Source organism: Larus michahellis, chromosome 6, assembly GCF_964199755.1.
Source record: "Larus michahellis chromosome 6, bLarMic1.1, whole genome shotgun sequence".
Taxonomy (NCBI): Eukaryota; Metazoa; Chordata; class Aves; order Charadriiformes; family Laridae; genus Larus; species Larus michahellis.
In genome coordinates, this window is record NC_133901.1 from 20,117,691 (window position 1) to 20,134,026 (window position 16,336).

At 37.4% G+C, this 16,336-nt stretch overlaps 1 protein-coding gene across 2 annotated transcripts in view; it reads right to left on the bottom strand.

Annotated features, from left to right (window-relative positions):
- SPSB4 (splA/ryanodine receptor domain and SOCS box containing 4) overlaps positions 1-16,336 on the bottom strand; it is a 186,034-nt gene that overhangs the window by 141,997 nt on the left and 27,701 nt on the right. For both annotated transcript variants that reach the window (XM_074592555.1, XM_074592560.1), the window contains one exon: positions 15,420-15,556. Coding sequence is in view for 1 of the 2 variants with exons in the window: in XM_074592560.1 (XP_074448661.1) it covers positions 15,420-15,556 (137 nt within the window). In the remaining variant the exon portion in view is untranslated. The remainder of the gene's footprint in view (positions 1-15,419; positions 15,557-16,336) is intronic.

Sequence of the window (16,336 nt, forward strand, 5' to 3'; positions counted from 1 at the left end):
GGTACAAAGAGAAACAAAAGGAAATGGGTACAATTAAGAGACCTTAAACTTCTCATTACTGAATTCAAGATAAAAATAAAAATATAAATAAAAAATATATAAAAACCTAAAAATTCCTAAAATAAACTTGTCCTAAGTCTATAATTACACTAAAACGTTAAGATGTTTACTTTCCTTTAAATTGAATTCTAACATTGATGTCTGAAGTCAAGGTTCATTTCACCCTTTCCTCCCCTCCTGTTGCACACCATTTCCATCCCAAAAACAAGCAGTATTTATTGTTTCAGTTCAGAGAGTTTTTGTTGTGAAAGTCTCCACTTCACCACAAGAGCTGTGGGTTGGAGAGGAAAAAATGCTCATTGCGCTGGGAATTTTGGCAGCCCCCAAGCAGAAACCTGCCATGTAGAACTTCATTTTGGTGTGCCCGTGGGTGTCCTCACTGCCTGCTCTCTTCCCTTTCTCGGCTCACCGGCCTCAGAAATATTCCACTCTCGATGAAGGTTTGCAAGTTGATCTTCTTCACGTTTTGATTATTCATATGAGTGTGCAGTCAAAAGCATTCAAGTGTAGGTTCTACTTTATTTCATTCCAATCTGGGAGATTTTTGATTTTTATTTCAAAGTCACCTCTCGTATTTATACTTTTTCATCTAGTTCTTTAACCCTTGTTCAGCAAGTCACATAAACCTGATCTGTTGACTGTGGAAGCAGTGCTAATTAAAGCTAATTAGCAGTGCTAATCAAGCCTTTGATGAAATCCTTTTCATAACATCACATTAAGGAAATTAATACCCATTAATATACATCTGAGTTATTTTTCATAAGTAACTTAACAGGTCTAAGATACGTGTATGTATGATCTAAGTATCACAAACTGACCGTGCAGTAATCCCTGTATTTCCTCAGCTAACATTCTCCTACAGCCACATCAGCAGTTTTTATCACATCAAACATTTAGGTTCAACACACTTCCATGGCAGATTCATCCTTTGCTGTTCAATATACAGTGGATTTCCACAGTAACATTGCCTGCAAACAATACGCTTTTTAGTTTAAAGAGAAAAAAAAAAAAAGCTAGAGAGAGAGATAAGTGCAAGTTTTGATAGTGTGCAGGATAGCACCAAGCTGACATCAGAATTCCTCAGAGCAGCCCCAGAGAGCACATACCACAGACAGCATTAACACTGTGAGAGTCCACAGGACAAGTACATTGGCAGCACTGGAGTTACACACACTCTAAAGAGGTACATGCTGGTCTTAACACTACTCAGAGAAATTCACGTCATCCAGCGCGAGTACGCACCAGGCATCTTTTCACACAGATGGGAATGCTCCAGCCTCTTCCCAATAACCAGGTCAAGGCATACACAACTGAGAAGCAAGAGTGAACCGGAATTTAGTGCCTGTTAAAAGAGACGGTCTGAGTACAATCCTAGTATGCACCACAGTGGCTAACCTCATTTGAAAAAAACAACTCAGATTTGACCATTTGGTCAACACTTCAATGTATCTTTAAAACAGTTTGCTATGTAACAAATAATTGAAAGTTTCACGTATTCTAAGAATCTTCCTCTGCAAATACAGAGATATAAGAAACATGCAAATGAAAGCCCAAGAGTATGACAGCAAAGCCCATCTGCCAGAGGCACAGCACTCATCATAGATCATCCTGTTCCCTTCTGCAGACAAACCGTAATTAGGTGGCCAAAGAAAGAGAACAGAACAAAACGAGCTACGACACAGCACCGAGCAACAGCAGCTTTGCCCTTTCAGCATCCTGAGCAGCAACTATGGAATTATAAAATAAGAGCCATCCATCTCATTTATTCTCTTATACCAAATATCAGCTACATCATGCAATTCTTCTTACCTTTTCCTCTTAATTATTTTTACAGAGACTACTGAAATACTACTGTAAGCTAATATACTGTAGGCTTTTACTATTAAGCAAAAGATGTTAGGTTATTTTTTTCTAAAAAGCCAAAAGGTCACCTTGGTAGGGTAACTGGATTCCATTCAGAGTTTAAGTTCTCATTGTTAGTTTATCTTTCTCCTTAAAGATTTCTCCCTGAAAAATTTCTTTTGAACTATTGATTTTAAAGTGTATAACAATCCAAAGTGCTCAATAAATGTAGCTTTATTGCTACTTACAAACTGGTTTAGAGTCTCTGGTTTCCTAATTGGTACCAGACAGAAATAATTATAACTAAACTAAACGTTTTTGTTTGACTTTGCCATGCCTACAGTGGTCCCTGAAGCTTAAAGAATCCTGTAAGACAAAATAGTATATTTCACTGAGGAATAAAAAGGAAAATAGTAATTTAAATTTGGCCCATTGTTTCTTGGTATTGCACAAGTAGAGTTATTTTGGGAATAAAACTACCAAACTCATAATCTTGAACTATTCCTTCTGCTGGAAGGAGGTAGCAGTATTCCAGAGCAGTATGATGTTTTTCTAAGACTGCTTCACATTGCATCATGGATTTGCGGCACATCTCCTGTCAGCACTACATGCTATAGATACACAGCACAGTGCCTTGGACCATGCTACCAATTTGCCTGCTCACCATGCCTAGTTTTGGTTGTACAGAAGACACGGGTGCTTCTTTCCCGACCATTAAAGAGTTAGATCCCAGCATTGTGCAGATCTGGAAATTATTCTTTAGCTGGTGGGGTACAGTCTTTAAAACTAGGAGTTCAAAGTAGCCATTAGTTTCTTCACCTGTTTCTAAGCAGGTACCAAACTCTGTTCGCACAGACAGAAAGCTTAGCCCAGCATAAATATGCTTTTCCTCCCCACCTGGTTAGAAACCAAAGTGTTGCCAGCTCCCAATAACTGCAGGGGTCTCACAAGATTAAGTGCCTTTCTTGAAGGGTATGCTGCAGAGTGAAGCATTTACACGACAATCCCAGCTTTTAAAGTAGGGCCTCTAGCTCTCATGGCTGCCAAGATCTGCTTTAAAAGTTGTAAAGGCTCACAAATTACAGGGCAACTAAAAATAACAGTTTCTCATCTCGTGATTTTTAAGTGAGCCTCCTGTTCTTTGTGTACCTGGTGATTTCAGTAGTGATAGTGTCAAGTTTAACAGGCTCCAAGTGTGCAAATCACCTTCCTCTGCATATCCTGTCTATAAATGCTTTAAGATACTTCTAATTCTTTTAACGGTAGGATACACAGAGCATGAAGAATCACTTCAGTACTACTTCAGAATCAGTACTTAAAATTTATTCTTCACTTTGCAGCAGAGTGGGAAGAAAAATAAATCTGAGGATGCTGTCCACCCAAAACATGCACTTCATAGCTCAACCTGCCAGCTTCTTTCTCCTGAGTCAGCAGGGAACTGAAGGAGACAAGACAGCTTCCCTCTAATAGCTTCAAGAGGTTAACTTGCCTAATTTGATATCCTACCAGTTCACAAGAATTGAGCAGAGAAAGTAGAGGGCTGGCAGGAGATCGACACTGTCTAATTTAAATGCTAACATTTCCAGGCTTTTTAACCCTCATTTTTGCAAGCTGATGGATTTGTTTGTTCCTTTTCACTCTGTCAGTGGATCTTTTTAGAACAATCCCATTTGACATTGGGATAAAGGTGAGCGTGTGCATCAGGCAGTTTGAACATGTTGCCTAAGGAACAGAAAGACAAATGCAAAACAACTCAAGAAAGACCTACAGAAGAAGCTTTGGAAAAAAGCATGGGGTATATCTTAAGATCAGTGCTTTGCTGTAAATGGGAATAAAATATTTGAACTGAAAACCAAAAAAGGATGTGTTTTGTATAGGACTTATTTTTCTACAGAGAAAAAATGAAGCTTAATAAAAACAAAAGACATTTTTATGAGCTGTCATGCTGTTCTCATTACATAAAAAGTTACATGCAAACAGGGCTACTCATGAGCATAATCCTAGAAGTGATGTGAATGTGATAAACCATTAACATTTGTTTACTGATTATAAGGGGACATTGCATAGTGATTGCACACGAGGTATTCAATCGGAACATTTCATTCATTTCTTATGATATCAATGGCAAAGACAATAAAAATAAGTGTTTCATTTGCAATGGAAAAAGCAAACCCAAAGCAAAGTATCTTTACATTTTCAAAATAAAAAATAAAAAAAATCCCTGTTGGAATGGTGTTGATGATCCAGAAACGGAAAGCACCAGAAAGCAGTTAACTACCCCATTTAGACTACATTTCATATACTTTTGATTACATTAACCATTATTTTGCCATTTATTTCCTAATAGCCTTTCCTTAGATCCATCCAAAGTGACTGGAAGTTTCAATGAGCAAAGAAACAGGAATGGAGACTCAAGAGTTTGAACCCCAGCCAGAAAAAGCAAAGCTGCTGCCATATGTTAAATGCATAGGTACATGTCACTTCAGAATTGAATTCAAAGTTCCCCAGTGTCTGCAATTTCACTTTAAAAAGTGTGGGGTGATACAAAAAGACATTTTAATATCAGTTTCAGTAATTTTATAATATTATCTGAACAATGATTTTACAGCAAAAACATTACTCCTCTCATAAGTGATGTACATAAATTTATTTATGCTCATATAAAAAAAGCAAGATCAATAGAAGCCCATCAATACAAGCTCAGAAATAAAAACAACACTCTGCTATAGGATAAAAAAGGAGGGCAGGAAAGTGAGGAGAACAAACAAGGAGAAAGAAAAACAAAATTAAAAACCACTGCAGAAGTCAGCAAAATACACTAAGTCTTCAGAAGGGGGAAAGAAGCAGAAGTGCCAGAAGCTTCATATAATATTTTAAAAACCCTTGATATTGAATTACATAAGGAATTTGGAAGGTAGTGACAAAATAGCCGGTTATCGATGGGAAACAGAGGCAACAGTCTAGTGTACTGGACTGAAAAGTGATAAAAGAGATCTCTGGCTATTCCTATTCTGTTTGGACAGCATATAATCAAGCAACTTTCCATCAACCCGGAAAGTGGAAAAAGCCATTTCAGGGAAAACAGAAAAAAAAACCCAAACAAGCAAACATATGCTTGCTAGCCCCTATGCTAAACTCCAAATAATGCTGCTGTGTAATCCTTTCACTAAAGCAAATTAAGAAGTACAGTAGGCACTTGGTTACTTAAGAAGAACAATTCTGAACCCAGTAACTGTTGAATAAGGGCTTAGTTCTTTCCATTCAAAGAGAAGTCCAATGAAAAAGAAATACTGAAGATTTAATGAGGACATACATTATTGTTCATCTCCTGTTCTGCTGCCATACAAATCCTCCACGAAATCTCAAATCATTAACAAATAGGGGAAGCAAATGACAAGAAGTTCACCCAAAGGTCAGCTGTCTGCACCCAGCCAAAGATGCAGAGCCAGTAAGAAAGTTTTCAATGGCACCATATTTTGTAAAAGGATGCTGGCTTAGCAGTCAGAGTGCTTTGGGGAAAACGCACCAATTTTGGAAAAAAAAATAAAAATAAAATTATCATGTACAAAAAACAAAGGACGAAACTTCTGAGAACAGCAAAATATTTCAGTATTCCACGAAGGAAATGTGGTAATGTTTCTTTTTAAGTAATGCAGTATTAATTTTGCATTACATTATGATAGGATAGTTATCAGAAGAAAAATATTTTGATCAAGGACACTTTTGTCCTTTCGCTCATGGAGAATTTGAAAATGAATCAACAGGGATCTTAACCAAAAAGGAGAGAAATACTGAAGGCTTAAACCCTTCACAAAATACATCAAAACATGCAGTGCACTGCAAATAATGTGGCTGATCTACCCATAGAATTAAAACTGCTTTAGAAACAGCATACTGCTACTATTACTGTTTCTTTGTAGATTTTTCTTTTTTTTTGTTCAGGGGGAGTGAGCTTCACAAATATTCTAAGTCAGTAGTATATTTCCAACCACTTAGGATAAAATCGACCCACGCTAACCCACATTACTCCTCTTGTTCCAAGAAGACATGATATTCATCGGATAAGCTCTTGCTATGGCTAAATAGATTTCATTACAGTGATTCAAATCTACTTTGGATTTTGCCTGTTCAGTGATTCCTAATGACCTAATGCAACAAATTCAAAATAAAGATATCCAAGGTTTTTGATTCCAAAACAATATTACCTGAAGCACAAACACAATGAAGAGGGAGTAGGATATTCAGTTACTGTTTCAGTATATCATCCGTGTTCACTCAGCTGTAGCAGCATGAGATTAGGAGATAACAAAGAAATCTGAAAACTACTTCACTTAAGATGCGTATCTTCACCTAAGATTTGAAAATAATTAGTCATCATTTTCAATAAAATTGCTATCATTCATATTATGTAATATGACACTGATATAACACAAAATTAATTGCCTTATACAGACACACCTGAATAACTTGATGGACGTCATTCATATTTTTAAGGACCAGAGGATGGAGTTGTGGTGGTTTCTCCGAGACAAGATTAACTGTTGGAATTTGTTTGCAGTGAAAGGGTGAATACACCTTGGCTGGTTTTTAGGTTGTGACAGAAGAGAGTTCAGCATGGCTTTACTTTGTCAGGCCTACCAGGACTCACATGCCTTGTGGATGCCCACATTTTGGAATGTGGATGTGCTTTATTAGAAAGTAACTCTTTTACAAGACCTCACTTCTCCCCAGCAAGCCACTCCAACCAGAATGTTTCTTACTTCAACCATGCCTTTCCATCACCTCTTCTTCTCCATCCAACGTACTTGTCCTAGCAGCCTTTTTCAACCCCCACTCATCTCCCTCCCTCTTTCTCATGTTGTTTTTAAATATCTGACTTATTTCACACAGTCCCATGGAGGAAAAAGTTCAGTATGAAGCACGTGTAGACTTGCAGACAACTAATGGAGAATGCAGATGGGAAGAGAACTGAATGAATGTCATTTTCAGAGATCCTCAAGAGGAGCAGTATTTCTAGGAAGAGCAGTGCATCCATGCTGTCTGAATGACTTCCCAATACACAAAAATACCCTGTCCTAGAGGAAGGAGAAGGATGCCATCTGTGTTTGATATAATTTCCTGTAACAGACTATCGTAGCTATTCTCTTCAGTAGCAAGTACCATGTAATGCTTTGCAACTATGTAGATCAGCCATTCCTGTGCATCAGAAACTTTCCACAGCGAAAGTAAAGCAGAATGCCCTACACAGACTCAGACGGGGTAATGATGGGGGCAATCTGACTAGAAAACAGTTTTCAAATTCTCTTTTCATTGCTATAGCCTCTTATCATATCTCTGCCCAACTGCTAAACAAAAATCGTATTTACACAGCAATGGTATAATCAGGTGTTTACATCACAGCACGAAGACATGAAAGAATCTGGAAGGCCACATTTTGTAATACTTACGGAATGAGATTTTACTTCATTTCTTTCTAAGACTACATTCTACTGACCGAGCCATTTTCTGCATTCGAACAGAGGAATACTTCAGCATTAGTTATAACGAATTCAACAGCAAAGCTGACTAAGGGAGAAGTTGCCTAACAGACAGTATGCTAGTCCTTGCAGCCATCCCTCTAATTTTTCCTTTTGTTACCTAGCAGAACATACTGGGCATTTATGAATAAAAGCAATGTATTGCCATTCCACGTATTTCTGTGTCAGCTTCTACTAGTGACAAAACTCCGTGGCTTTCTACGGAGTTTGCAAATGGAAAGAACATTCATGTTCTCCAGCATTTTCTGATAGCTGAAAGCGTAAATGTTCATCTTCAAGGAAAAATAAGACAGAGCAAACTGTAAACAATACATCAAATACTAAACCACAAGCTCTGTTACTGGTGACCAGCAGTTAGGGTCACAAAAAAAAAATAATTCCATGTAGCGTTGGAGCATCTTACATCAAGAAAAACACTGTGAAACTCGTGATGTTACAGAAAATCCACTGACTGGGATGTGGCTTTTTTGTCCCATATCAAATCCAGAAGGATGACAGGCCATTTCTATGTCTCTGAACCATCTTTTAAGGCATAAAGACCAGAACTGAAAGTTATTTTCAGTTAATCTTGTACAGCTGTTTGTAGACAAGTGCAGGAATTCTGGAGTTGCTGGGAAAAAACCTGACTGTCTGCTTTGTGCCGCTGGTGAGAGAGCTACAATGTGACTCAAGACTGAAAACAGGAGGAAATGGTGTTTTGTTTCCCTAGAATCAATCACTATGGATTGCCTGACAAAATTCTCTGGCACTGGAACAGAAGACAATAAAACAGATCTATTAACAAGCCTGGGAAGCACAGCTGGGTTATACCATTTTCCTCATGGAAAAGTTCTCCAAGTCCTTTTCCTATAAGGTGTGAGAGGTTCACAGAACATCACAGAGCTTAAATAATAATAAAAAAAAAGTAAGAAAGCATGCAACAATGGTTAACAGGATACAGAAAGAGAGAGGACTTTATATTTATTCCTGTCAATTGGTAGGAAGGGAAAAATAAAGACCTCACATACATGCTAAACTGCCACCAAGAATAGACAGAAACAATACACTTGAAGTTAAAATGGTTATTTAACTGCAAGACCGAGTCTGCCACTGAAGAGAGAAAAAAGGTAAAGACTACTGTGCATAATTAAGGCTGTCTCCTAAAAAGAAGATGAGAGAGTGAAACACCTTCAAGAAACTGCTGAATCTGGGCACCAAAGAAAGTCTGCTGTTACATCCGTGCCAGGAGTACTGGAAAAGTCTCAGAAAGTGATTTGCTAGGTCCACAGCAGAGATAGAAATAAGAAAACATATTAAAAACCAGCTGAAATGGTAAGCAGGTGACCCATTTACTATTCCTTAACAAGTTATCAAACACTGCCAGATCTGAGGAACTGACTGCACAAACATTCTTAGCTCATGGGAAACATAAAATAAAAATACATTGGCTTCAATATCATGGGAAAAGCGTTGCCTTGTGTTTTCCTCTGTCAGCTCTGGTTCTTCCCAAACGAATATGCCTTTTCACCATCAAATTCTCAGCCAAAAGGCCCTAGGGACTGTTTGCCTTTGTAGACCATTTACCACGGCCTTGCAGGTACAAGCAGTCTGCAGACCAGAGTTCCATAACTCTGCGTCTAGAAGCAGCGTGGAATCACTAATGAAATGAGTGATTTCAAAAAGCCACATGGTGAAAAAACAGCATCAAAACATTAAATCCCTTCTAGCTAAAACCTAACAGTAGTATCTTTAACAAGTGAAAAATAGAAACACAGCATCATCTAGTAACAGTTATTACCTCTTAGGATCTACTACTTTGAAAAGTTTTATTGGAAAACACAAAACCAGACCAAGGTGAGATACATTATGAAGAAAAAAAAGCAAAAGGAGTTACCAATAAAAGAATCTTTACTAACACACATTGACAACATCCAAAGATAGCAGCAGACCTGGGATGTTAAACCAGTTTCTTTCCCTCAGATGTTTTGAAGACTTACAGATTAGAGACACGTACAATGATAGAGACATGTAAACTATTACATAAAGGCATAAAATTATTATAACCAGCTAAGAATGTGTGCATTACATTACACTTTTCATCATCCTGTATGCATCCACTGTGTTTCCATTATCCTGTATGCACTGAAACGTATGATTACATTAATCTTTGATGGTGTAATTACTCCTAGTTGTAATTAGTAACAGCTGTGACATTCAGACCGGAGTTCTATAAGCAATAAATTTCTCCCAGGGTTTAATAAGCAGAGTCTTTTTGTAGTTTTATGCTGTGTTCATGAAACTGAAGGAAACTTCATGTGTTGGAATACAATCTCTCTTCCATCTTCTTTCTACAAAATTAAGGCTCCAGTGCCCCTATTTACAGAATGTTTTACAATTGCTGTTTTCTACACAGTCCCAGTTTTCTCCCACTGATTTTCGTGGATCCCTCTACAGGTGCAGGGAACAGCCTACAAGTTGCAAACTGCAGAATCCAAGCCTACTGTCACAGCCCTTTTGACTATGAGGAACAGCTGAAAACACCAGCTTCCCACTGAACATGCAGACAACCTGAAACTGAAATATCCATAAAGAAACCCTTTATTTAAATTCAAGTGTTGATTTTGAAGCTCGGATAACAACTGTTTGAATGTAACATGGGTTATTTCATAGTTGCATAGCATAAGCAAAACCATTCAATTAACCTGACTATTCCAGAGTGCCAGCTATCTTCCATGTGACCATGTCACCCCATGTGACTTCCAAGAGACCCACTGAACTCTATTCTACTGCCAAAATACCTTTTCTTTCCCATGACAATTTCTGGAAGAAGCCAGTATACTTTGAGTACTCCAAAAAAAAAAATTGAGTACAGCACACACTTGTTTACTTTCTGATTGAAAATAAAAACTCGTTTGGTTCTATTTATTTCGTTTTCTATTTGAGAGAGAAAAAAAAATAGCATTTAAAAAAAATAATTACCTGAAGCTGCTGGGAAAAACTAAAATAAATCACAAAATCCATCAAAATGCTGCATTTGATTGTCAGAATCAATGTTTATAGCTACAGAATGTAGTTGAACTTTATGGCAGAATATACTAGGCAATATATATATCACATTTATATTTAAAAAAATAGGTCAAAAAGTGTTTGTCAAGTACAGCTTGCAATGGAATAATGTAAATCCACATCAGCTCTAATAACTGCCACAAAAATACACTAAGTACTGATGAAGACTGTAAAATGCACAACATAATTCCATATCTTTCTCACCAGTTAACTAATTTATGTCAAAATATAATTCATATATTGGGGTGGGAGGTAAGAGGAGGGGGAAGGCAGTTAATTCAGACATATCAGTGCCATTGCTGACTTTTTTTTTTTTTAAATAGGAAGTTTTGAGATTTAAAAAAACAGAACTAGGAAGTTTAAAATTCCTTTGTTTAGAAAGCAGGAAGGCTTAATTCACTAAACCCCTAATCTGGAGAAAGACAAATACTACTAAGCTGTATACTAGTAAAATCACAGATCACTAGGAAGCTGTCTTAAAGAATTCTTTAAAAAAAACAACTAAACAAACAATTAAAAGCCTCAAAAATAAGTTATCAAGCATCCCTCATCAAGAACTGACGCCTAAGACCAGAAGTCTGGAGCTCATCCATTTCATCTCCTCAGGCATCCACACAATAAAAAAGGCTAGCAGCACTGCATACATATTCATCACAGTCTTCTTGCTTTGCATTAGGCAACTTCATTCAGATTCATTATACTGAAATCAAAGCCAAATTCCCAGATTTTACGCTCATTTAGAGAATAAAAAAAAGGCTTTAGGAGTCATTATGAGCAGTTCACAGATACTATGCTGATGAGGATTATGAAATAATTCAGATTCGTCATCGTAGATTATATCACATACAAACATGGATGAAGATGTAAAAGGCCAAAACTTCTCCCCTGATCTTGGTAGGATTTTCTCAGGTCACCCTGCCTCCCTCGCCACAACCCATTATATCCTGGGATTCTGCTTAAGCCCAGACACAAGAACTGAGGACATCACTAACCAGCTACCATCTTGGAAAAACTATTCATTAAATCAATTGTCTAGTTAGTTTACTTCTATACCTGATATTCTAAATAAGCTTGTAAATACTGTGACACCAGTACCAAAATTTTGACAGTTGCACAGGAGCTGCGTTTGACATCTTCTGAGCTCACAGTAATGGCTAGGCCACCTTTTCAATGTTTCAGCTAAGAGACAAAACTCATTATGCAATGCTGGGTCTATGCAGCTACTTTCTATTATCAAACATCCCTTCCAAAGGTAGCTGGAGAGCCAACAGCAAGCTCCACTCCTAAATCCAACACAGTCAGGCTTCTGACAAGTCCTTGAAACTGCGCGCAGCAGTGGGGCTGGAGGATGCTCTGTATCAGTTACCTGCTGACAGTGTGCAGAGGGGAGAGGAGGGGCAGGTATGTGCATAAACAGTCTTGGCAGGACATCGTTGATGTCGATATGCTGTCAGAATACCAGAGTTTACAGTAACGCACTACAGATCACTCCTGTGCGGTCCACTGAAAACATTGCTCTTCCCATTCCTTTTCAGTATGTAGATGCAGCCAATGTGGGAATTTAAGTGCCAGTAATAAGCAGAAAACGCTACTGACGCTTCATGGTATGTTCACCTACCAAATCAGCATATATTGATAAAAAAAGATATATACTGAGCTCTCATGGTGGTTAAGAAGGAAAAAAAAAAAAGAAAAAAAAAAGAAAAAAAGAGAAAAGCATGAGCTTAGTGAATGTAAGTTTAAAAAAAAAAGAAAAAAAGAATGTCAGGACTCATTATTTAAGATCTTGTGATTTTCAGGCTAATATTGCAATGGTTAAAACATTTGGTTTTGAAGCTACTGATGCTGAAAAATCATTGACTTTACATGCAATAAGTGGCAAAACAGAAATTATACAATGTATTAGCAATCAGATAGCTTAACATCACTTATCAGAACATTAGGTTCCCTGGGTTCAGAGTTTTCCTTTTATTTAATATTCTTTCCATGCTTGCACAGCCAAAGAGCTTGTTGAAAACTGCTTTAATAAAATTACCCAAATACAGACTCATTCTGTATTACAAATCCCTGAAAACAGAAATTAATAATGGAAACACTGGCAAAAACTGAACTATCCATCATAAACGGTAGGGTAATTACCCTGTGTAGGTAGCAGAAATGCATTTACTGACTTGCATGCTGCAGGACCACATAATAGCTATTGACACCTTAGGATATATGTTTCGCATCCCAGTACCACTTCCTAAGCTGTTTGCCCTCCGCTGCTTTCCCCATCTTTCCTGTTTACCTCCCCCCAAAAGACAAAACCCACAACAAAAACAACCAACAACACCGAGCAAATAAATGGCGCAGCGCTCAAGCCATGGATCTGTAGTCCATTTGCAAGGATGTATTTATCCATCAAAAAGCAGATCCAAACCAGAGACACTCAATTTACATGACCAACTCGGAGCCCAGATTAACTGAATATCCAGACGTCAGGCAAAGGAGCCACGTTCTTTGAAACACAGCTCAAATTGGATTTAAAAGACTAATCAGAGAGATTTAATTATTGAAATGTGGACATGGATCTAATTGACTGCAGATAGAGAAGACATCTAATGCTACAAAAAGTTGTTCACAAAAATTAAGCTCTCTACACAGTGTCTCATTTCTCCAGTGCTGAATCCCGCAGTTGTGACATGCTCACTTTTGTTCACCACAGGCTAGTTGCTTGTCTCAAAGCAAACGTTAACTTTTCAGAGAAAGAAACCATTAGAAACACATACTGTGGTCCTGAACTAAAATCTGAACACTATTGCAACTTGGCCACTTGCTGAAACTCAGCAAGAAAGAGGTTGGAGTCCAGAGCTTATTCTAATCAGGTAAACTAAGCAGCTATACTAAGCATCTCTTTTGATACTCCATGGAAACTCTTTTTTCACTATTCACTTTTTTTTTCTTTTTAAATGTTTCAGAGATGACACTGAGAACTGCCTTAATATGGTATCTTATTAAGGTAAATCAATTGCCATTGCATTAAGCTTAATTAAAAAAAAAATAAAGAAAAACTTTTAGGTCAAGTTTCTCTTCCATGTTAAACTGACAACTCTTCCCTGATGAGGACTGATGAATAACCATTCTCAAATTCCAAATTCCATAAAATATGCAAAAAAACTTCTAGAATTAATCCGACTACCTGAGGTTCATTTTAAACTTTGTTTTTATAAAATGCACAGATCTAGATGTAGATCTAGATCTACAGAAATAGAGCAGAGAAAAAAATAATATCTCCTGTAAATTTACAGGAGAAACAAGAAAGCAAGATTATAATTTTATCCTGCATGGCAACATAACAACTACAGGTCTGTAAGTCATGGAACCCTGCAAACAGGTCTGCCATTGCTGATGTCTCTGCAAGCCTAAGGTTTTCAATGAACCTCTCTCTTGGCATCTCTTGACATTACTAGTACAAAGCTGTACATTTATGTACATTTATGACTTGCGCTTGATTGAAAACGGAGAGATGCAGAGGCAAAAAAACCTACTGGACTGCCAGATGGCAGCATACCAGTGGTCTTCCTTCTGGTAATAAGCCACACAAAGAAGATTTGCAAAAGTCTGCCCAGTTGAATCCAGCCCACAGCAATTCTGCTGTCTGGTCTTCATTTCTTGAAGGAAACATGTTCATTCAACTGGGAGTCACAGGATCTACTCCTGAAGTCACAGTATCTACATCAACTTTAACAGGGCAAGGATTTTACCACTGATCCTCTGGAATACAGTATTTGATAGATTTTACTGCATAAAACCCTCTAAACTGGAGCATAATTACTAGACAGATAAAATACAGTAGCAGACATTTGTTTTCAGAAAAACTATAATCAATACAAGCTATGCGGGCTGCATATATTTTTTCAATACTACTCATTGAGTTAAAGCAGACCCTAATGCTCTGATCACCCTTGGTTTTCCCCAAGCCAATTGATGCAAGCACAGAATTTAGAGTGGGGCCAGGGGTGCAGGAGGAGTTAAAATATTATGTCCATCATATATACACAGAAAAGTAAAAATCAGCTTCAATTTCCTAGAGACAATGGTAAAGAAAAGGGAAAGATGCTCCCCAAGAATTTATCTTTCTTTGCTTTAAATCTCTTCATCATTCTATGTTAGAATCTTGTTTGTTCATTTTTAAACTGATATTTTGCCTGAAAAAGTGCTAAAGAATTTGACACAATTAGTATCACATTTTTTCCTAAAACTAATATTAAAAACTAATATTAAAAACTAATAGTAACATGTTTTGTCTAACTTGGTGGTATTCCCAACAGCTGAAGCACACGGAAAAGAAAGGTTAATTACAAACAGGATTTTGAGAATTCATCAAAATTCATACAGATCAAAAGTCTATATGACAAGTCAGTGGTTATACTCAAGATTAAGATTTTTATGACGGTTTACGATAGGAAAATACATCAGGGTAGTAGCTCAGCTTTCAAACCAATTCTCTTTAGCCTAAACCTAACTCTTTTTCTTCAGTATCACTTATTTCTGTTTTGTATTTTTTCTGTTTTCTCCAAAACTAGGCTGTTACATTGCCAGTTGGACAACAGCTCATTTACAGACACTGATATTGATTTCTTTTTAAGCAACTACCTTCTAAGAATGAATATAATTGATTTTTTTTTCTTGTCTCTGACTTGATAAAAAAAGTTCATTTTGAATAACTAAATAAAACTTTCAGTCAAGATAAAAGGTATTTCGTAATGCAGCTGTAAGGGGTGAAGAGAATGAAGAAAAGCTTCAGCAATCAGTACAGCAATGAGAACCTTTTCTCCATCAAAGAACTGCATTAAATATTACCAGTCAGGTACCATTTTTTTTTGTCACTGTATCAAAAAAACAAACCAAACAAAAGGAACTGGGGCAAAACAGGGCCCAAGCTTTATTCACTACCTTTGCTTTAATTTGCTCTCCCATCTGTTGGTGGCAATTAGCTCTCCATCACAGAAGGAAGTGGACTTGTCCCGGTCCTCAGGAGAATGCAGATTTCTTCCTCCTGGCAAAGGCCTGCCATAGTCTAAAGCAACATGCTGCAATACAAATGAGACACATAAATTACCATTTGTAAACACTAGTTACTGAATCTATCAGTGTTTTTTCTAAAAAACAAATGCTTTGATAGTTCTTTGGCTTTATGCAACATCATTAAGCTGCCTCACCTAACACAAAGGCTTCATCTAATAGCTTTTAACACACCTAGAGATACATGGGAGGATACATCTGGAGAATGAAAAAATTAGCTGTCATTTACTCTAAGGTTTCTAAGCCTCAGGGTTAGAGATCCCACCAGTATTAGCACTGAACAAGTCAGCTTTCAGTCCTGCTGTTGCTATAACGTATAACAAGAGTGCTTTTGTACCTGCGGTATTGCCCTTTTTCCTGACAGCGGTCTCCAGTTTGACTCTGCCATCACACCTCTGCCAAGCAATACTAAGAGCCAGCTATGGCCTGTTGGTTTTTTGGTTGAGCAGCAGTCAGTGACAGAGTCTGGACATACCTTCATGTATCTATCCCATAGCATGTTTACTAGAATCTGACAAGATGCAGGCAATCACTTCTGTTAGGAATTTCAGCTCAACAGCAGAAGTTTTATGGAACTACTTCACCTCAAGAACTGGGTTTAATGCGAAACTGAGGCTATTTCCTAGCTTACACATTGCTCTCATACCTACCCCGTATAAACAAAAATCAGCATAAACAGATCTTCCTAAAATAGAAGTTAAAAGTTAAGCTTTGATCCTAAATAAAGAGCATATGCTTCAATTTACATACTGTAATTTGCTCCACTGACAGTGATTAATACAATTCAT